This window comes from Triplophysa dalaica, chromosome 8, assembly GCF_015846415.1.
Source record: "Triplophysa dalaica isolate WHDGS20190420 chromosome 8, ASM1584641v1, whole genome shotgun sequence".
In the NCBI taxonomy this organism is placed as follows: Eukaryota; Metazoa; Chordata; class Actinopteri; order Cypriniformes; family Nemacheilidae; genus Triplophysa; species Triplophysa dalaica.
In genome coordinates this window covers 14741908-14764704 of record NC_079549.1, presented here as the reverse complement: position 1 = coordinate 14764704, position 22797 = coordinate 14741908, and the positions used below count along the sequence as shown (strand labels likewise).

The 22797-nt window shown below is 36.6% G+C and overlaps 1 protein-coding gene across 1 annotated transcript in view; it reads left to right on the top strand.

The window, feature by feature from the left end:
- The window catches only part of ptpn4a (protein tyrosine phosphatase non-receptor type 4a), a 38373-nt gene extending 16049 nt beyond the window's left edge, over nt 1–22324 (top strand). Inside the window, exons 3-27 of the mRNA XM_056754796.1 lie at nt 1160–1267; nt 1905–1947; nt 2073–2151; nt 2719–2763; nt 3028–3080; nt 4885–5005; nt 5143–5230; nt 5551–5639; nt 6624–6687; nt 10190–10362; nt 10802–10870; nt 11476–11610; nt 11905–12066; nt 15207–15360; nt 15604–15687; nt 15772–15828; nt 16116–16272; nt 16388–16554; nt 17673–17763; nt 17849–17910; nt 18002–18148; nt 18256–18384; nt 18682–18830; nt 18974–19109; nt 20106–22324. Of these exons, the coding sequence (XP_056610774.1) occupies nt 1160–1267; nt 1905–1947; nt 2073–2151; nt 2719–2763; nt 3028–3080; nt 4885–5005; nt 5143–5230; nt 5551–5639; nt 6624–6687; nt 10190–10362; nt 10802–10870; nt 11476–11610; nt 11905–12066; nt 15207–15360; nt 15604–15687; nt 15772–15828; nt 16116–16272; nt 16388–16554; nt 17673–17763; nt 17849–17910; nt 18002–18148; nt 18256–18384; nt 18682–18830; nt 18974–19109; nt 20106–20210 (2667 nt within the window). The 3' untranslated portion in view covers nt 20211–22324. The remainder of the gene's footprint in view (nt 1–1159; nt 1268–1904; nt 1948–2072; nt 2152–2718; nt 2764–3027; nt 3081–4884; nt 5006–5142; nt 5231–5550; nt 5640–6623; nt 6688–10189; nt 10363–10801; nt 10871–11475; nt 11611–11904; nt 12067–15206; nt 15361–15603; nt 15688–15771; nt 15829–16115; nt 16273–16387; nt 16555–17672; nt 17764–17848; nt 17911–18001; nt 18149–18255; nt 18385–18681; nt 18831–18973; nt 19110–20105) is intronic.
- Nucleotides 22325–22797: the final 473 nt, after the last annotated feature.

Here is a 22797-nt window from a genome sequence, read left to right as displayed (position 1 = left end):
CGAGATGCAAAATTTAGCCTGGCTAGCGGACCAAGCTAACTCCTCATCTGTCAGGAATGCAAATTTCAATATAATCCATGCAACTTTGGCGCTTAAGTTCAGCTATTTGTTTCTATGTGGTATTTAGAAACATGTAAATATGAGAAAGGGCCGTGACATAACTCATATTTCACCTTAGGACGGCAAGGCTTCGTGCGTATGACGCTTATGCAGAATAAACAGTGTTATTTTGCAGTCAAAGGAAAAGATAAGGCACATTTTTCCTCATGGTGATTTGACGTGCCCGTAATAACACTACTGTGCATTTTCACTACTGTGGTGTAACGTATTACCAAACACCAGCACAAGCCTACACTCATGTCATTTCAAATCAGTATGACTTCCTTCCTCCTGCAGAATACAAAAGAAGATATTTTGAAGAATGTTGGTGATCAAACTACAGCGGTACCTATTGACTAGCATTGGTTTTGTGTCAATAGAATAGAAGTAAATGGCTACTGTCATTGTTCGATTCCAACATTCTTTTGTGTTCTGCAGAGGAAAGAAAGTTAAACTGGTTTAAAATAACAAGAGAACCTCTAATTCTCATTGAAATACATTATTTTTGAAGCTACTGTTTTGTATGCGGAAAGAAATTGATCTGGGAATGTGAGGTTTTCTATGTTGTGATGCAAAAGTATTAAATTTAATTCATAATGGTCTAAAAAAGGTCTTAAAAAAAAAACGTACATTTGACTTTGTGAATCCCACAGAAACCCTGTTTAAAGTTTTTATCACAACCTTCAAAGACATCTTTTCTAGATGTGAGAGTAACAGTTTTGGTGACACTTGCAGCTTTTGAACTGCAGGACAATACATTTTTATTATAGTTGTCATAAATGCTCGGATTAAAGTGTCTTTTTAATGAGTACTTGCACATTTTAATTACAGCATACAATCCTTCTCTAACTCCTGTAATAAAAAAGTATTAGAGTGCATTAATCATCATATATTCTGATTGTCTCTTAGAACATGCTTTTGGGTAACATAATTCAATTTTAGTACCATAAACTGTTAAATATCAAATATAAACTGGACTTTAAATGATTTAGTCAAATATCATTTTTACAATTGACTTAACTTATGTTTCTTTGTGTGCGTATTTGTGTGTGCACAACAGAAGCACGATCAAGGACAGATCCTTCTGGACGCTGTCTTTAAGCACCTGGAACTGACCGAGAGAGACTATTTTGGTTTACACCTGGCCGATGATTCCTCTGACAGCCCGGTGAGTTCAAAGGTCAAGCGCAAGGATGAACTCCAGCTGAGCTGGTCTTCTCTCTGGGATTCAAGATTTTACTCATAGCATCTGAAAGCATATGAAGTGCATGAATGGGCATTAGTCCCAAAATAGGTTGATGTTTAAGAATTTTGGACCTTCCCCCTAAATATTCAACCTGTGCAAAGCTTCAACTTTAACTTCCTCTAAATTTGGTCAATTCATTTAGGAAAATCTGAAAATAAAACCATGTGCTTACGGACTGAGAACCAGAGAAAACTATGTAACAGTACTGTACAGTATGTAACAGTATGTAACATATCTCTGTCTGTGTGCGCTTTTATTCATGTTTTAGTAATCATCTACAAACCGTTCGATCTGTTGTTTACAAGTCTGCATGGTTATATTGATTTGGTTGAAACTGGATCAGTTAAAGAGTTTTTCCCCAACAAACCAACAGTTTTGTCTCTTTGTGTTGTAACTGCAGATAAGTACATCCCCACAGCAGAAAACACAAGCCTATTGAATTATTGAGTGGCATTACGTTGTGTTGGACTGTTGCCATGTTATTAAAGGTTCTTCCTCTCTCTCTATCCCTGTTTCACTCCATCTCTTTTTATCTCTCCATCTCATCAATATTTTATAGAGGTGGCTGGATCCAACTAAACCCATAAGGAAGCAATTAAAACGTAAGTTAGTATATACAAGCCTCTAAACTGTGCTGGTGTTTAACACAAGATATTGATTTGTTCTTCGCTTTGGTTTTAACTACATCTCTGTACTGACGCATATGTTGTGATTAATGAAATTACAGGGGGCTCCCCGCATCACTTGAACTTCCGGGTGAAATTTTATGTGAGTGACCCCAACAAACTTCAGGAAGAATACACACGGTGAGTGTGCTCATTTATACTAACTGTACATAATAACTGTAATCTATATATATATACAAAACAGGGTTTGATTTATTGCAATTTGTATTACCAGAGTTTAACTACATGGTTAAACTCTAGTTCCTAGAATGATGATGAATTTGTGGTAACTGTGCTTCACTGCAAATACTATACTATACTATATTAATACTATAGTTAAACTATGCTTACTATAGTAAAAATATCGATCATTTTTATAAGGGATTTTATTTAGAGATAAGCAGATCGAAGTTTACACATTTCTGAAAATAAGCTCACAGGAATTGAAAATTTTATTACAAGTATCCCGATTCCTCTCTTTTTCAAATCTGATGCTATTCCTACTCTTTCGATTCTGAACTGGAATTGATTTCCGATTCCCAAACCTAGCCCAATGTTTCATCTAGTTTATGAATCATTTAAATACAAGCATTAAAAGTTATGATAAAATGTAAGTAATTTTTCTGATTTATTTTTTACGACATCAGTACATTTCATTAATTTTAAAGACTTTGTTCAAATATTGTATTTTTTTTCATCTCTTTGTAGGTACCTATATTTTCTGCAGATTAAGCAGGACATACTCAGTGGAATGTGAGTTGAATATTATTTAGCTATTTTAATTCATAACTTTAGAGTGTTTAAATGTAAAGTATCCTCATTAAAGGGGTAGCCATCATCATTTGCTCACCTTATGTCATTCCAAACCTATATGACTTTTCTTTGTTTTACGGAACCCAAAAAAACCCTTAAATTCAACTCAAAAAGATATTTAAATACGGTTTAGGAGTATTTGACGTTTGGCTTGATCGCAAGCAAATTACACAGTTAATTTAATATAATTCATGTTCTTCCTAGACTGCCCTGTCCGCACAATACTGCCGCACTCCTGGCATCGTACGCTGTTCAGTGTAAGTATGAGCTCTTCGATGTGGCATCTGAGGTTATTCATGTGAATTCGGCATGGTACCAAAAAAGCTACAAAATTGAACTAGTTTTGAAACAGTGTGTGATGGTTACCTGCATTTAGGACTGGGAAAACATTACATGTAATCACCCACATTTGCCAGTTTGATGCAAAATGTAAATAACCGTTATGATTAAGTTAAAAATAATGATTATACAAGTAATTATTGTGAAATTATCAATAGTTTGCACTAATTTCACAGTACATAGTAAAGAAACATTGACCTAGACATATTTCACAGAAGCTGAAATATTTTCATGTGTTCATGTGTTTTTTATTACACATGATTCTTTAAACCTAGCATAATCTTTTTTTACTCCCGTAAATGTTTTCCCTTCCAGGCAGTCTATTACACCATAAATTGTAAGATTTATACCCAAATCCTGTATTTAGTTCCCTATGAAACTCTTGTGTGCAAACCGCCAAAATACAGCAGCGCAAACTCAGCACGTCACATTCCATCTGTGCACAATCTCAACACTTAACAAGCACTAGCTTGTAAAACAGGAATACATGCAAGCAAGAAACCTCTCTGAAGTACAGCAGGAGCTAACACCGCCCAGAACATCATATCAGACCTAACAGCAGTGACATGCTTTATACAGGCATGTGTGTGTGCTGACGGTGGCATATCCCGGGACCCTCGGGGGCCCGCTCGCCAGATTGACCTCAGTAATAATGACTCTTGACAGATTGGCGTAGTGAGCACATTTGCTTCGGTCTCTGCGGAGCCTTTAACATGCAGTTTAGGCGCTATATAGGTCAGAGGGCATTTTGCTGAGCCTGGAACAGCACTATCTATTGCAATCCGTTTTATGTTTGTTTTAATGTTAGCTTCTTGACAGGCTATTATAGCAGCAAAACTGATGCTGCTGATATTTTCTTTGTTGTCAGAGGAACTGGTTTATGTTTGCAGATGTGAAAGCATTACTAATCTCTCATGTATTTTACGATCATGTAACAGGTGTTTAATAATGCTAAACCCTTGAATAGCTTTGAGTGTAATGCTAAACCCTTGAAAAGCTTTTTTTTTTTAAATCGGGATGAGTGCAATGCTAGGTTTATGGGCATGTAAACTGAACCGATGCTTTTGGACCTCTTAAATCAGTACAATCCTAGATTAATGTCCAACATGTTTGAACTAACAACATTTTGCACCAGGTCAATGACGAATTAGAATATGCAGGACAGTAATGTAGTCCTTGGGACCATGTTGTTGAAAATGGAATAAATGTTTTTTAAAACACAAGATTTTGATTTAATAATTTATATGGCAAGCCAATATTATCATTAATATGATAATTATTGTGATAAAATAATAGGCTAATGGTAGTTTTCGTAAGTACCCGAAGTACACATTTTAGTCATTCAACAGATTTTATGTGAAGTTGGCTTATATATTAAACAAGTTAAAAACAAAAGTTTATAAAATAAAGTTGAATTTAAACAATCAAAGTATTATGTGCGTACTACTTTACTTTATGTAATAAAACGTTTTTAAAATGTTTAGTTTTAATGTCACTTACTCATCCACTGTTTATTCTTTTGTCAAAGTTGTCACATAATATTGTGTGTCGGCCACACAAGTGATGGATTAAGATATAACCACAACAGTGTGAATGTAGCTTGTTTATTGTAACATGATCATATCTCTTTATAAACAGTATATGGTCGTGTAACCCCACATGTTCAATTGTTAAAAATCACATCAGTTATTCATAACAATGTGGTTGTGTTTTGTGATTCAGCTGAGGCGGGCGATTACAGTGAAGCAGATAATTCGTTGGGATACCTTTCGGAATTTTGCTTCATCCCCAACCAGCCTCAGGGTTTCGAAAAAGACGTCACCAAACATCACCAGCAACACAGGTGAGAGTCACAGCTTTGACATTGACATGCTGTGTACAACACATACAATACCTCCATCTTTCATGTGATCCAACGGTCTTCTTCACTTCGAGTTTCAATTCTGTGTTTGTCTCTCTCTCTTACTTTTGTGGACACAGTGGTCTTACACCAGCACAGTCTGAATTCAACTACCTGAACACTGCACGGGCGCTGGACCTCTATGGAGTGGAGCTGCACTATGCAAGGGTGAGTGCAGATGTTTAACAAGCTGTTACACATAAAACCTTCACAGTTCATTTAACACATTCTGTACCTGCTGGATGCTTTAAAGCTTTGTGGGAAACTGACCCCAGGAGTCTCTTTCAAACAAGTTCTGTGTTACAATCTGTCAATCACCACAGAAAATCATTTTGACTCATCCGTTGTTTAATTTGCTGTGAATGCGCTCCCATTGGAAGTTTATAGGTTACTTTATTTATGTGGGAAAATGTAGCACAGCACCACACAGTTTAGAAAACACTGAATGATCCTGAGTTGTACTCTGTCCCTTTTTTTTTGTTTTATAGGATCAAAGCAACACAGAGATTTTCATAGGGTTGATCTCAACTGGCATAGCCATCTACAAGAACAGGGTACGAATCAACTACTTTCCATGGTAAGTCGGTGGTAAAGTGTAATGGCCGTGGTTTGGGTCATGAGGTTATGTGAGTGTTTTTATGCATGTTAATATTAGCCTTTTTCTTACCAGATTTCCAATTCAGACCAGGTCTGTGCTTTTATTTGGAAGTTTTGTCAGATTCCAGCAAAAAGTCTGTATGTGTGTCCACACTGAGATGCTGCGACACAAAAATAAAAGTCGACTGTAACATATTTGATCTTTGATTTGCAATTTAAAACTATATAACCACGAATCCTCTGTTTTGTTTTATAAAATGGCTGCAGCGGTTCCAAATGCATTTGCACACTTTATCTACCCAAATCTTTACTACATAAAGCATTTAAACACACAAACACACACACAGAGGGACATACACAGGCTGTTCATTCTGACACACAGACCAGCTGCTCTAGCTGTTGTCCAAGCATCTACTGTTTGAAATGGACACACAGATGCTCTCCAAGCATACTATGTTTAGCCCACAAATATACAGGGGTCATCTGTCACAGACTAAGATCTTGGGGCAAACGTTTGCTCTTATCCATGATTCTGTTTTATACCCTGTCATGTAAACACAGCAGTAGTAAAATAACATAATGGTATTATTTGTCTGCACTTTTCTTGCTATCGTTGATGCTCAGGATGGATGTTCTCTTCAGACATATGAATTAGAGTTCAACCAGCTTGACTCATGGACCATGTGTTTGTGTGCTGTTGCACTTCAGCGTGTGACCGAATGTGTCATAAGTGGGTGACACTGTGCCGGCATGTGTTTGTGCGGACATCGGTTTGTGTTTTTGTGTGTGTTCTGAGGAATATATTTAGCTTCCCTCTGAGTCATGAGGGAAGCTTACAGACACACTGGGCTTAAATGGGTCAGGAAACTTTAACAGTTTATTTCTTTTTGTTTGTCACTGCCCTTGAAAATGTGTTTTGGTTTGCCGACCACATCATATTTTTATTCATTTTCCTCTGTTTTAGGTTGAAGATTGTGAAAATATCTTTTAAATGCAAACAGTTCTTCATCCAGTTGAGAAAAGAGGGGGTGAGTAAAAAGTTTTTCCCCTTTCATTATAGTTCCTCTAAATCTCGATCCGGAAATATAGAGAAGGACTTGTTTTGATCATCAGTTTTTATTATATGATCATATTTATCATTCATGTCATAGGCTTGTGGGCAGGGGTTAAATTTGGCCGGGGCCGTAAATAGTTTACCAATGTAGGTAATTTCTTTTTCAAATTCATGTGCCCTCATAATCTTCTGTTAAAGTCTGAAAATGCACTTCCAGCCCTTAATCTTTAAGCATATGACATTTAAGTACCGTGATCAAGTGCAGATTTCACCGTACACATTTGAATTGATCTCGCGCTACTTCAATGTCACATGCTTATAGATTTGCGCAGCGCCGCATTAAGTTGAGCACATCTATTCCTAAAGATCCTGATTAGCTTGTTCAGGTGTTTCATCAGAGTTGGGGTTACACTTGGCAGAAAAACCTAGTGACTATCCATCTCAAATGACGTAAGTTAGACAGCATGTGCGGAGCATCCATCAGCTCCTCCCCTTCAACTGTCAGTCTGCTTCCAGATTCATTTCAAAATGTAACGGTTGTTTTTATACATCCAATCAAATCGCAGTGAAAAACTTTCGAAACTCTGTTCCACGTCAGAAAACGGAGGTAAGAATGATCACATTTTTCAGTTCACAGGGACTTCAAAGAACTCTCGCGTTTAAAATGTGAAACAGCAGTATGTCAGGTTTAAAGAAACGTAACGTTATTGTCTGTTTGTGTGGGTGCGAACAGGTCTGAATGCCTATAATATAACTACAGTATAACGTATTGTTTTCCCGTTTGTATGGTCTTGCAATACAATCTCATGGGAATTCGTAGCTATTTTAATTTAATTTAGTATTTAATTTCATACTTTGTTGTAGGCTACGATTCATATTTTGTAGTTTGATTTGCGTTAGTGTCATGGATGGTTAGGAGAGGGTCTTCAGTCTTGCTTTAGTATAGCTATCAGTTATGAATGTGTTGACTATAATACTTGAAAAGTCATTACTGCATTTTAATACAGAGCATTGTAATATGTATTTTGTTCTTTAAGAACAATTCAATATACGGTTTCAAAGTTACAATATAAACAAACGTTTCTGCGCATGCACGTGTTCGTGGACTGCCAATAACTTCCAGTACACATTCACAAACAAAAGAGTGCATGTAGATTATTTCTGGTTACAAGCAAAAGAAACCGAAAAGAGCTGTTACTTGGCTAAACTTGTGTCTCTAATATTTTAGATTAATTTAGACTGCCATACCAAGCTCAACCGCTAGATGTCAATGTACCATATGGTTTCTTTAAATGCGACCAAATTACAGGAACCATTCAACAAATTGTTTCCTTATTAAATTGAACATACAACAAAATTCAACAAATCTTTTATTTAATACAGTAATTATAAAATAAAATAATCATATAAATTAATATTAACATAAATCAAATCAAATATAAATAGTTATATTATTAGACACTAGCCAAACACAGACCAGAAGTTAACTGCAGTCCCGGCGAGCGTGCCTAATGAAACGGTCTATATAGTTAAAATATAGATTACAATATCACCATAGATGATTTTAAAAGTAAATGGGTACATTTTCATAAACAAAATGCATGGGACTTATCATTTATATTTGTTAATTTGTTTACCCCATGCTGATTTAACTGATAACAATTTAAGTTTGAAGACTCCAACAGACATCATCATTTCCAATAACTTACAGCAGGGTGCCTAACTTTCTATTAAAGGGGTGATATGACTCGGCTAAAACGAATATTATCGTTTGTTTTCGAAGTAATGCAATGTGTACACACGATTTAAGGTCCAAAAGCACTGTATTTTCCACATATCGTGCATGTTTGTATCTCCTCTTTGTCCTGCCTCTCTGAAACGTGCAGATTTTTAACAAAGCTCATCTAATACTGCAAGCGTGTGACGGAAATGTAACACCTCTTCACATATTTGGAACATTAGGTTTCAAAGCAATTGTACTGGCATGTACGCCAACCTTAATTGCATATATATCTAGGCGGTCTTTGTCTAGTCATACAACGAATTGACGTAGATTTGTGGGGGTGTGGTTACACAAGGTGTTTCATGCAGGTCTGAATGAGCATTCGATTTAGGAAAAATATTTTGCAGAAAAATATCAAAAACAGCTAGGCTTGTGTTATATATTTTGTTCACCTGATTACTTTCAATATCTCTAATGTTTCCAGATACTTGTAAATCGAGAGAAAATCGCAATTGTAAACAGTGACATGGGGCTGTGCAGTCGCCTCTCAATGGCATTATATCCGCGTTACCCTTTGTTACCGTCTTTCAGCTCGTAGAAACCGCATGACAACAGTGTTGTGGACAAATGCCGAAGTAGTGTCTAGCGTCTAGCAAGCCACTAGCTTTTTTTGATCAGTCACTTATTTATGGACCACAATTATTTGCAACATTTATAAAACTTTACCTGCTAACAAGCTAATGCATGTTGTTGTTTTGATCGTGCGCCCTCTAGTGGCTGTTTTATCAAAATGCACCTTTAATAAACCATTTTGTTCGAACTACATCAAATGAAAGAGCATATTGGCTCCCGTGGCCCTAGTGATCTTTGTTTATTTGAAAGCCTTGTGTAATTACTACCCTGCTGTCAGTGGATGTGCAATAAGAGCGACTCTTTATAGCTTATTAATTATGAAGAGTAGATAATGCACTTTGCTTTTGGGGAAACGGGACGCACGACTTGACGTTGGAATCGAGCCATTTGCAGAGAATCCTGCGTGCCTGAGTCGGGTCTCCGTGGCATCGGCCCCTCAAGTCACCCTGGCGATGTGAATAATGCACAGGGACCTTTCAGATGCAGTTGTGCAAAAAGCAGGATTTGGTGATGTCATGATCCATAATTGATGCCCAGATGGCAAAGCTTGGCTGAGCGGGTGCAGTTACCTTGGACCTGGGTCGCAGCCTCGCCGATTTGCGCTACCAACAACAGAGGGGGAAGTACATTCCGGAGTCCCCGGTGACCAATGGAGCTTTGCAGATTGGAGTGTCAGTCCTAATAGGTCTCTCCAGAGGACAGCCTTCTGGGAATTTTGGCCACGTTTCAAGTGGAGCCCCATGTTTTCATGGCAAAACAAGACGGCTGTAGAAAGCAAGAGCTAGAGGGTTTTACCATGCAAACACCATCGGGTAGCTAAAACGCAGCAAGCTGTTCGCACACTGTGTAAACCACACCACTCCTACAAATATCAAAACAAATATACAGAAAAATCTAGATAAACTAGTTGACTAACCCTGACCCATCCTTAATTTAAACTAGTATAATGAACTATATAATAGGTGAACTTAATCATATTCACAAACCTTGATTTCAACTTGGTAAACCATAAACCTGTACTCTGTACTATCTCCTATTAAGAATGCAGGCTGTGTAATGTAACACCCTTAGGTTAGCATTGACACTTGCTATTTTTTAACCATGGCTTTTTTGCATACAGAATGACACGAGAGATACTATGCTGGGTTTCAACATGATGAACTACAGAGCCTGTAAGAACCTCTGGAAGGCATGCGTTGAACATCATACCTTTTTTCGGCTTGACCATCCTGTTCCCCCGCAGAAGAACTTCTTCTCCCACTACTTTGGATTAGGCTCCAAATTCCATTACTGGTAAGCATCTGTGTTATTGTTTTAATTTTTTCAAAGCAGATTTTGATTTTATTTGTAATTTTTGTTTCCATTGTATTTCTTACTACAACTGTGCATTTGCCAAAGAGCTTGACCTTATTCGACACAAACAATTGCTCTACTTGGGATAAACTTTCATTATGATCATTTAGGCTATTTCAGATATAGGGAATCGAGGAAGTGGAGATCAATAATTCATTTCGCAGTGCTTTTAGATTTGTATTAGTATGTATTGATGACCACTGCCGTATGATAAAACACTCCCTGTTCAAGTACATTGAACAGTAGGAGCTTTGTATAAAACCTCTGAATGTCACAGATACTGTATCACTCAATGTTACAAGCTTTGGTAAAGTCACATTGATGGTTGTGAAAATGAAGAAAACCGTTTGAATTCTAACAAATATTGTTTATCTCACAGTGGGAGGACGGAAGCACAATCTGTTCAGTACGGGAAAGAAAAGGGAGTCAAAGACAGAGTGTTTACAAGGTAATGTTTGCACTGTCAACACTATCAGTGCATTTATTTAATATTATTATTGTAAGTTTATCATAATTATTTGATAAAGTATCCACAAAGAGACAGTTATCACAATTAATTCCAAAGAGCTTCAATTGAAAAGTTGTTTGCATCATTTTTTTTACTTTTTGAAAGTATAACTATAACAGAGCAAGTACAACCGTTTGTTAAATTGTACTGCACTTTAACTATTCATGATAGTAATGATTGACATTTATTGACGATAAATTCAGTTCTGTCTGACTTTTTGATCTGGATACTGACTGAAAAAACTATCACATGCCTTGCTGTACGGAAAAGGCAAACCCAGGGGTTGCTTGTCAAAATGTAACCTGAACGCCAGCAGTAAAACATTTAAAATCTGAACATTGTGAAACAGAAAGGTCAAACTATACACTCAGATTTCTAGGAACTGTGCATGGTTAAGGAAGATATTTGCAATCATTTCACAAAAACGTAGACTGATCTCTTAGATAATGCCCTCAACAGTCATGCTTTTAAAATTGAAATTCAGTGAGCCAGATGGAGAGGTACAGCTGTCTCTGGATTTGTCAAGATATTTTATTTTCACCTAGGTCTCCCAGCAAGCCTCTGGGCAGGACGTTGATGGGTCTGACAGACTGGGAAGCAGTGAGCAGGACCTCACTGTCTGAAGAAAGGCTGGAGACCCGCAGTTTGCCCACCCGCTCACCCCCCGGGACGCCCAACCAGTGAGTGCCTTTCTGTTTTAGTGCAACACACAATCTAATGATCAAAGACTGGGTGTTAGACTATTGGGAAAAAGAGGTGTTAAGATGTTTATGTAGGTGCATCTCATAATAGCATGCTTTAGTTAAATTTCATGCTAAAGTTAGATTTTTTTTCTTTTCAATAGGACATATGATAAGGTTATAAGGTTGTTACAGTATAATATTTTCTTAGGTTTAATAGGTGACAACACCACACTTGAGGTATTTATAAATCAAACATAATGCCTACAGCAACTATTTTTGCTCTGTCAACAGTAGAAACTGCTTGTTTGTACAAGAGTGTCCCCGGCTCCGGCCTTCCTCCATGGGTCACCTGGTGGATCATGTCATCCATGCCTCTCCCAGCCTCCCGGTGTTTTCCAATCACAAATCGGCCTTGTCTACGCAAGCCAACAGTATCAGTCTAGAGTCAACGCCGTGAGTACTTCCACGTCCTTATAGAACTGGTTTATTTAATGTTTAATGTAATAGAGGCTAGTCATTGACGTCTTCTGGTAGCATAATGGTCATATGATGATGCTTGAGGATTTTGGGAGGAATACAAAATGAACCATGAACCTAATCAGTTGGCAAATACAATTTCCTAGTCTCCGGAGTGGTGTTGACAGGCGTAACTGTAGCAAAAGTTATTTTAAAATAAATGTGCACTAGTGTAAACACGGCCTAAGTAGTCACACTGAAGATGAGTTTTGTGTGGGCAAGCAGGGCTTTGTTTTGTGTAATGCTTAACCATTAATTAGTAAACAAACATTTAGAAAGTTACTGTTTATTGAATTATGTAATATTGTTCATGAAAGTTGTCACATAATTCTTGTGTTTATAGATTATGCATTTAAGAGTTGACCAACAATATAGTGACATCTTATTTGAAAGGGATAGTTTACCCAGAAATAAAAATTCTGTCATCATTTACTCACCTTCGAATTGTTCCAAATCTGTATACACTTTGTTCTTCTGATGCACACAGAGAAATATATTTTAGAAGAATTCCTGTAACCAAACAGTTCTTACAATGGGAGTCAAAATTGCCCCAGAACTGTTTGTTTTCCTCCTTTCTTCAAAATATCTTCTTTTGTGTTGAACAGAACAAATATATTTATTCAGATTTCAAAACTTGAAGATGAGTTAATGAAGAGAGAATTTTCATTTTTGGGTGAACTGTCCCTTTAAGCCTAAAGTTTTCAATATTCCTAAAAGCAGCTTCTACCCATATACGGTGTATTTGTGCATGGTTATTGTCTTAAAGGAGAATACCACTGAATTGATTTAACAGAAGTTCGGGTAACCCTTTCATTTTTATAGCATGCATTATAATGCATTTCAAGTCTTTATTATTTGTTCATTTTAACCGCAGAGCAGCTCTAACATATTTAACACATAAATCATTTTGGTTATTATAAAACACTATTTGCAGAAGCCACGTAATTTAATGTAAGAAAAGCGCCTCAAATGTATAAAGTGGTTTTTCTGCAGTAAACCGTTTTTTTATTGGCTATTTGTTTTGTCTGGCCCTCCAATCACCATTCTCTGTCTAAACCCTTTACCGGCCCCAAATGGAAACTAAACGCACACTGCGCTGCTGTAAAACATGTTTACCGCTTTGAGCAGTGGGCACAATGCTTGGGTTTAATGGGTCTGTGGTAAATATGTCAAGGCCTTTGTGCTGCTCTTGAATAGATCTGCAGTATACTTCAGCGTAATGACACTGCCAGTGGTAGATATTTGCTTGGCATGTGGTTATTTCTGCTTTTGTTCACTCAGCTTGTTCAAAAGAAAAGTAATGCGAGTTCCTTTGTATCAGTCTTTTTGGTTTTGCAGAAACAGCCTGTTTACAGTCAACACATTAGCCCATCTGATAACAGGCCGTGTCACAAAAGATGCCATTGTCAGTGGTTGTTAGTTTATATGTGTCATTTAAAGCTTTTATAGTCATTGATAGGCCCTACAAAGTCACAGAATTGCTAAAGATAATTTTGTTTTAAATGTGTTTTGTTTAAAGGTTGTGATGAATACGTTGTCACAAAATAACATGCTCAGTATTTTTTTGATGACCATATAAGAAAACACATCCCCATGGGAAATTCCATCAGAGTTCAGTTTTATTTTTAGTGCACATGCCATGGTTTCTTTGTTAGGCTATTTTTATGTCATTCAGAGAATTGAACACGAAACATTTCTACCTCACAGAAATGACTATATTTCTTCTTTCATAAAGATTTGATTAAAATACACACATGTGTCTGCTTGTTCATCTCTGTCACATACATTAAAATAATGACACAACCACCTGCTGCAGAATTCTGCTTAAGCACTCGTGAACACAACACATGTAGTCTGTTGTATTGTCTTGTATATTTTTGTGGTCGGTGCACATTTAACAACATTTGAACATGTATAAATATAATATAACTAACTTGAGATGCACCTATACCAGTAACAGATTACTAGTAGTGGAAGCTTTTGATACTGATTCTGAAGATTAAATTTATATATTTTAACAAGCTTTTGGTTCATAGTTTTTGCTTAATCCGGCTCCGTTTCGACCTTGTGGAAATTATTTTTGGCAGATTCTGTTGATATGTTTTCTTTTGCTGTGCTCCAACATATTTACTGCCTTTTGTGTTTTATTTTAAATATATTTATCTTTGTTCGAAAAAAAACAATCGACCGATTTTTGTGCATCTTTAATTCTCTGTAGAACTGCTGGATGTACACATATGTATAGTTATTCAGCATATAGGCACCGAAACCTCGTATGTCCAAATTAACTGTTGTTCAGGAAATGGAAAAACATTGTACCTTTTAAATGATTAAATACTTTTTTTGTCAAATGTCAAAACTGACAAGCAAATTTTGATACTTTTTATTTGTTAGATAGTTATAATACTTATAATACTTTTTAATGAAAAAACATAAACATCCTGAAATATGGGGATTGGAGGTTTCAGAAGGACAGCTATGACCTCCTGAGCTGACCTTGAAGAATTGTTCAGTTTGGGCCACTTTGACTCTGTGCTGTGGTAAGGACACAACTAGTGACAGACAGACTAAACAGGGTCAGTGTGAGCATATACACGCCCTATATATAAACTACACATCGGGTTTGATGTGGGTGTGCTTTGGAAGCAAAACCTCAGTGTGAAAGTTAAAATACACAGTGTCTTATAATTTAATGCTTCACTGAATTGTTGAATGCTGCATGCATTTAGAATTCAACCAAATTAAATGCATTTAAATGAAATGCACTGAACTAGTTTAAAATCTGTAATAAGTGATGGAATGCTACTGCAAAATGTTTATATCATCTAAAACGCTGTAAACTGGGATTTATTCAAGGATTAATGTACTCTGAATTTATTTGTCATAAGGATTACGTTTATAAATGTTGTAATCATATGGATTACTTGTCCGCTTGGAGTTTACAGCCATGGTTAGGCTTTAATTGTCTGGAAGTTCACAATTTATTTTGCATAACTTGAAAGTATATCATTATTTTTTCAAAATTGTGTTTTTTATTGAAAATCCAATTCAGGAACCATAACTTTTTTACCCCTTAGGTCTCCAGAAGGTGTTGAAGGCCCGCCACCCGCCCTCCCTCCCAAACAGTCCCGGAAGAACCTGAGCCAACTTATACTGTCCCACTCACAACAGGACTTAGACAACCACATCAACGAAATGTATGATGTCCCCATAGCAATAGACAAGACTACGGTAAGAATACATTACATCCACTGATCCGATCTATGTGGGAATTTATTGTTCCTCTTTCCAATTTAGTTGGTACTCCTGATAATAGTATTGCTTTTCCTGCATTGTTATTTGATGGGATTTTGCTTTCATTGAACGTTATAAGAGAATATGATTAATTAAAAAGCACAATTTTTGGTCAAAACAAATACTGATTTAACATCAAATGCTGATGTTTACAATTTTTGGAATTTGTTGCATGTTCAGCCCAATGGAGTCATTCCTCATGACAATCTTGTCCTGATCAAGATGAAACCAGATGAGAATGGAAGATTTGGGTTTAATGTGAAGGTATAATGTTCGGTGTCTAATTTTTGACTTGATGATTTTGTTGCGTCATTGCAATAACCTGTGTTCTATCTCTCTTACTGTCAGGGTGGCTCTGACCAAAAGATGCCCATTATTGTGTCTCGGGTCGCACCTGGAACATCGGTATGTTTACGAAGCTGTACATTTTTTGTAAATACTGCAGCATAAGCTCCTTTTTATATAGCAACTGGGATTGAGATAGGAAGGGAGACTCACTAAAGAGTGACCCCTGTAGGATTAACTCTGAACTGTCTTAAACATAGACTTACTACTGCTTTACAGGCCTCTGAAAAACTTTAATACATTACATTAATTTATATGTAATCGGAAGTTCCAGATTATTTGAGTGGATTTAAACCTTCAAATGTTATAATATCTGCACACATTTTCTGTCTGTGTCTCTCCATTAGGCTGATTTGTGTGTGCCTCGTCTAAATGAGGGCGATCAGATCGTTCTGATCAACGGTAGAGATATTTCAGAGCACACGCATGATCAGGTGGTCATGTTTATTAAGGCCAGCTGTGAGAGCCACTCAGTGGAGCTCATGCTGTTGGTGCGGCCCAATGGTGAGCAGTTGCCTTGTGTTTTGATCTTTGATGCATTAGTCTTAGAGTTCCTCGTACTCATGTATACACATTATATGCTCTGATCGTGTAACATTAATAGGATCTCTTTTTGTAGCTATCTATGATGTTGTCGAGGAGAAAATGGAGTCTGAGCCTGATTTTCAGTACATCCCAGAGAAATCTCCCATAGATGCCTCTCAGCTGGACCAGGATGCTTGGAAGGAGTCTATGCTGCAGCTGAAAGAGGGTCTTAACAGTGCCACTTTACTGGCCCATTTTGATGTGAGTTATTATGGATTCACAAACACTTGCATTTTGAATGCTAAAGCAGAATTTGTTTTCCCACTGTTTTGTGTGGCAGGAGATACATGTTTGAAGGATTTACATTTTCACAATCATCAGTTGTACTCCTGAGTTCATTGCACACTATTTTAGACCACCTGAACTGAAGCAAAAAAGTAGAAGACGAATATTATGATTTTTAAAACACACTTTTAATTGTGTGGGAAAATGTACTTTTGAAGGTTTTGTTACAACACTTGATGTTGAGGAGACGCAAACCTGTACAATTATAGTTTGGGTTATTGCTTATCTAAACATCTCACTTGCAACATTCTGTGACATTTACCATAATCAGGGTCATTCAGGATGTGGTCATATCAACAAGAGCTCTATTACTTCCTGTCTTTCATCAGGCAGATCTAATGTTTTCCTGTTAGTGTGGGTGTAAGCGTATGGTGAACTGTATGACTCAAAGAGAGATGTTCCTATAACCCTGTTATTGAAGCTCATGCAGTTTTAATTTAATTCAGGTGCAGTGCAGGTGCACAGTATGGGTGGTGTATACAAATGTACATTATGTATGTGTTAAATGTTTCCCAGTCATGCATAAAAATCCAAACTTGGCTAGATTTACTGTTAAAGGAGGTGACCTTATTTACAGTGTATGCATTTACACCATAATTCAGTGAGTAGAATATGTGTATTTAAAGTATTGCATGTACTATATAGAAATATCTAGATTGTCCGAGTATGAATCGCGACTTGAGTTCTTTTGTAAAGCAAAAAAACACATTACTTTATTATTTTGAATGCCATAAACAAAGGCAAGGTCATGCTTTTTTGTTACCAAAGAATGTGCATTCTGATAAAATGCATATCTTTCATTCATTCATTCTTTATTTAACCAGGTAAAAACTCATTGAGATTAAAATCTATTTTACAAGAGTGAACTGGCCAAGGAGGCAACAACATATAACAAATGTACAATTTACAGCAAAACACAAGCTTTAATGTCTCTTTGGATAAAAAAAATGCTAAATGAATGAACACCGTCCATTATTGAGTTTTAATTCATTGGCATTTTGTAGACTTATTTGTTTGTGTTCTGTTTTTTAAAGCAACTGTACCGGAAAAGGCCCGGAATGACAATGTCCTGTGCCAAATTACCTCAGAATATTTCCAAAAACCGCTACAGAGACATCTCACCCTGTGAGTATCACTGCATGACATTCCTTGGCGTTAACAACGGGTGGAGGCGGTTTAAGCCAAATCGTTTTTTTTGTTCTTTTATCAGATGATGCAACCCGAGTCATCCTGAATGGCACAGATGACTATATCAATGCAAATTACATCAATGTGAGTAGCTCATAATGATGTTATTATCTTGCACACAAACTCAGACTGTGATTTATTGCCACACTATGTTGTTGCCATTGATCGTTTGCAGATGGAAATCCCTGCCTCAAGTCTCATAAACCGCTATATAGCCTGTCAGGGGCCGCTGCCCAACACGTGCCCTGACTTCTGGCAGATGACGTGGGAGCAGGGATCTTCGATGGTAGTCATGCTCACCACTCAAGTTGAGCGAGGACGTGTAAGTGAGACTCTTTGATCTGTTATTAGTTTTGTAGTACTTCGGGTTAACAAAGATTGATTGTACCGTGTCTTAACGTTTCGGTATAACATTCATTTCTACTTTAGGTGAAGTGCCATCAGTACTGGCCAAACCCCTCAGGTAGTGCTACATACGGAGACTTTCAGGTTTCCTGCAAAACGGAGGAGGGAAACTTGGCTTTCTTGGTTCGAGAGATGACTCTTTCTCATATTGAGGTAAGTCTATTGCAGATTTCAGAACTTTCAGGACTTGTTTGTTTACATTAACTGTATGTTGTTTTGCTTTGAAATGATAAATAAATAAATCTAGTTAATTAGATTATAAGATTTGAATTATTATTATTTATATTATTTGTAGTAATAATCATAATATTAATCATATTATTTTAACATAATTATTATTTTTATTATGATAATTTTATTCTCATTAATAATAATTAATTACACTAAATTATTCATGGGAATATTTATCGTAAAATAAGAAATGAATTTTGCTGTTGTGTGTGTTGTTAGAGTGGGGAGGAGAGGGAGTTGACCCAGATCCAATACCTGGCATGGCCAGATCACGGTGTACCAGACGACTCAACCGATTTCCTGGATTTTGTGGCTCTGGTTCGGAGTAAACGAGCTGGAAAGGATGAGCCTGTTGTGGTCCACTGCAGGTAAATGATAAAGCAGTGGTCATTTGATTATGGCGTTTGTGAGTCCTTAATGGACTGAATGGACAATTGGGTTTCTCACTATATTCATTAAAGTAGATGTTTCTTAAGTAATTGAATTCTCCCTGTCTGTCCTCCGTGGCCAGTGCTGGGATAGGCAGGACGGGAGTTCTCATCACCATGGAAACGGCCATGTGTCTGATGGAATGTAGTCAGCCTGTGAATCCGCTGGACATCGTGAGAACAATGAGAGATCAGAGAGCCATGATGATTCAGACACCTGTAAGTCCTAGCAGTCTATGATCTTACTTCTTATCATATGTGATGACAAAATCAGTCTTAAGTAGCACGGGAACATTTTTGAAAAAGACAAAATTACACTGTATGGGTCAAAATTATCGATTTTTCTTTTATGCCAAAAATCATTAGGATATTAAGTGAAGATCATGTTCCATGAAGATATTTTGTACATTTCCTACCTTAGATATATAAAACTTTATTTTTGTGAGTGGGTGGCCTGTCACAGTGCTCCTGATTCACAACTTCAAAGAAAATTTTTTCAATCTTTTGATTTTATAGCACCGTCCGATTCCTGAGTTTTAAACAGTTGTATATTAGTCAGATATTGTCCTCTTCTAACAACTCTTATTTAATCTTATTTATTTAGCTTTAAGATTATGTAAAAATCTCAATTTCGAAAAAATTAACACATGCTGGTTTTGTTGTCCATGGTCACATATATATTTATATGTTTCATAGTCTTCATCAGTTAAGATAATAAAAACTGAAATCTCTCATCATTTATTCACCCTCGTGTCATCCAAAACCTGACTATGACTCTTTCTTCTGTGGGATACAAAAAAATATATTTTGAAAAATGTCAGGGTTTTTTTGTCCATTTAATGGAGGTCAATGGGGCTTAATATTTACACAATGCCCTTAATAATGTCTTCTTTAATGTGATGCAGAAGAAATTCGTACAGATTTACTCTGACATAATGAAAGAATGTTACATTTTGAGTGAACTATCCTTTGAAACATAGTCAGTAAGTATATTTTGTCTTCACATCCTGCTTTCCGTTAGAAGAAGCAAAGCTTTTGGTTCAACTTACTGTGATTATGTGGGCAATATATACAAGTATGTGGACATTTTTTCACCTGTCTCTGTGTGAATTATGTTCCAGTGTCTCATAATGCCTTGGGCACTTGACTGCTCTCGTGTGACAAAATGACACATCTTCCATTCACCACGACTTCCCCTCTGTTCTGTCCACACAGGGCCAGTTCAAGTTTGTGTGCGAGGCCATACTGAAGGTTTACGAGGAGGGACCGGTGAGACCGCTCAAGTCTACGCTGTACGAATGTGATGCCAGCTTTTCCTAAAAATTATCCTGAAGTTCACTGACGAGACCTTCTCCATCCCAAGACATCCCAGAGCACTGGAGAAGTTTCTCGAGTTGAGAACACGGGACATAAACCAAGCACTGCTGCACTTTAGGCTGGTTAAAAAGACATTATGCCAAGATTTAATAAGAAAAAAAGGACAAAAAAATCTAACAAAGGTGAAGTTGGTACTTGTTGGGACTTTGAGTGTTCAGGGTTTTGACAAATATATATGTTAACAATGAATATAGTGGAGATATATGGTGCCATATGTAAGTGTGTAAGGGCAGGCCCGTGAATGAATGAGTTTTTATATGTGGTCACCTCCATTATTTCAGAAGCAAGACCAACACAAGACAATTCACATCCAGGCCTGTGCTGCAGATGAACAGTTGTTTTTTATTTGGGATATTTATTGTTTTAATCTTAATGTTGAGCCCTGCCCATTGATCAAGACTAACTACTTACAAATCAAGATCTGCATTTCTTGCAACAATGATAATGGATCATGTTTAAAGCTTGCTTTGTTCTCTTTTTATAGCAGTGAGTGAAATTAACTTTTATTTATTGTGCTAACTCATCACTAAGCTAAAATCAATGCTGTCAACAGGGATTTAAAAGCACTTTGTGTGTTTTCAAAGTGCTCTGTGGCTGCAGTATATACAGTAGCATTGAATCCAGCCTGACTCTGTCAGAATGCAAAATATTTACCTGGCGTTACATATCAGTTTGGTCTCAGATGGTTAAGGAATAGTTCATTTACTCACATTCTGACTTGCTAAAATGGAATACAAATGTTAAAAAGAATCACTATTAAGGTAGCCCAAGTGATTTATTTATTTTTTCTATCAAATCTTATGAAGCCATACGTTTCATGTGAGGAACAGATTGAAATTTTTAATTATTACTGAAAATGTTTCTCTCTGACAAAAGCTCTCAAATCTCATGTTTATGTCAAGCTTTACAGCAAATGTATATATTTGGCAGACGCTTTTATCCAAAGTGCTGTCCACTTTTTATCCATAATTTGAACACAGAGTGGGTGTTTTTTTCCCACTGCTAGCTTTGCCTGGTTTTCTTCAGGATATGAGAAGCAAAAGCATTCGATGGTGTTTGTGTTAAATTTGCCTTAATGCATCCTAACAAGCCAATTTTGAATATATAAATGCTCAAATGAGATATAAAAGCTTTCGTAGAGAAGACAATTTTAGTGAATTGTAAATTTCATTTTCTTCCAAGGCTATCCAGTCAGTCGAGTGTGACAAGTGGGATATTTCCTTACACCCTACGGTAGCTTTCCTCCATAGGCTAGAAACCCGATGTGTCAATCATAGTGGCACTCTTGTGCACATGCAGAACACCCCTACATCTAACATCCCATTAACAAATTGACTGCCCTTTGTGTATGAGTGTGTGTTGGTTTATTGCTGTATGTTTCTCCTCTCTTTGTCTGTCAGTATCTTTTAACAATATACTGTACTATACTGAAAATAGTTTATACGCGATAGCCAAATTCACATTCAGGTTTCACCTAGGCCTGGCTTATTGTGTTTATTCCTTTGAGCCCTACATTTATGACAGGACTTGTGTTTACAAGCCATCAAATCCAACACTGGGTTTAAAAACAAAATAACATTGCCCTCATATGTTTGCTGAGATCTTAAACATAACACTTTTGATATAAAATTTGGACCTATTCACAGGTCATCTCTAGTTGAATGGCGAGATCAATTAGTCCAGGCCTATGCTCTTTGTAAGGTACTATATACTTTTACAGGCAAGCACCTGTCATTTCTTTGTAGTCATACTTGCTGGAGAAACTAGGTTTTAGGACCAAATAATTCCCTTTTATGATCATTATGCAACATATCAGTGAAATAATGGATTTTACCAAAAGATTATATTCAGAAACAAATCATGCAGTTTGGGAGAAACTAAGCCTTGTGGGATAGATAGCACTTTTACAACATAGACATACAATTACAAAGTGGTGTTAACATTTTCTTTGCTGCAAATAAAAGGAAGGTCAAGTTGTTCCACTTGTCCATTTTTATGAAAATATTATAAAGTGTAAATACAATGTTGTATATTAAAAAGAAAATCTTTAAACTTAAGAGTGTGCTCTGTATTATTTTGTTACTTATAAATTACATATTGGCTACAGCGATACAACTGCAACCTCTGGTGTGGGAATATGTGAAGACGATTTTGGCTGGAAGGAGAGTTTCTGGATATACGGCTCTTTCAAGTCCTCGGAGTAACCAGTGGGGGGTGCTGTTGTTAAAACATAGAGTACCTGCACTGGCTTGACTGTATCATTTGTCACCGATGGTATTAAAATAAATCCAATTAATTCAGTCTTTTTTTGTTTATATATATGTTTTGTTATCCAGCTAGATTTAACATGATTGCATATTAAAACATGTATACATTACATACAATCTATTGTTTGCGGCATACAAACGTGACTTGTTTAGGGTGTAGATTTTTTGTAGAACTCATTTTTGTTTGGTTTTGTGTAAATTGTTTAAACTAAAAGTATTTTTAAGATCAGGGGTCACGCACTGGGAATGATCGAATTTTCAAA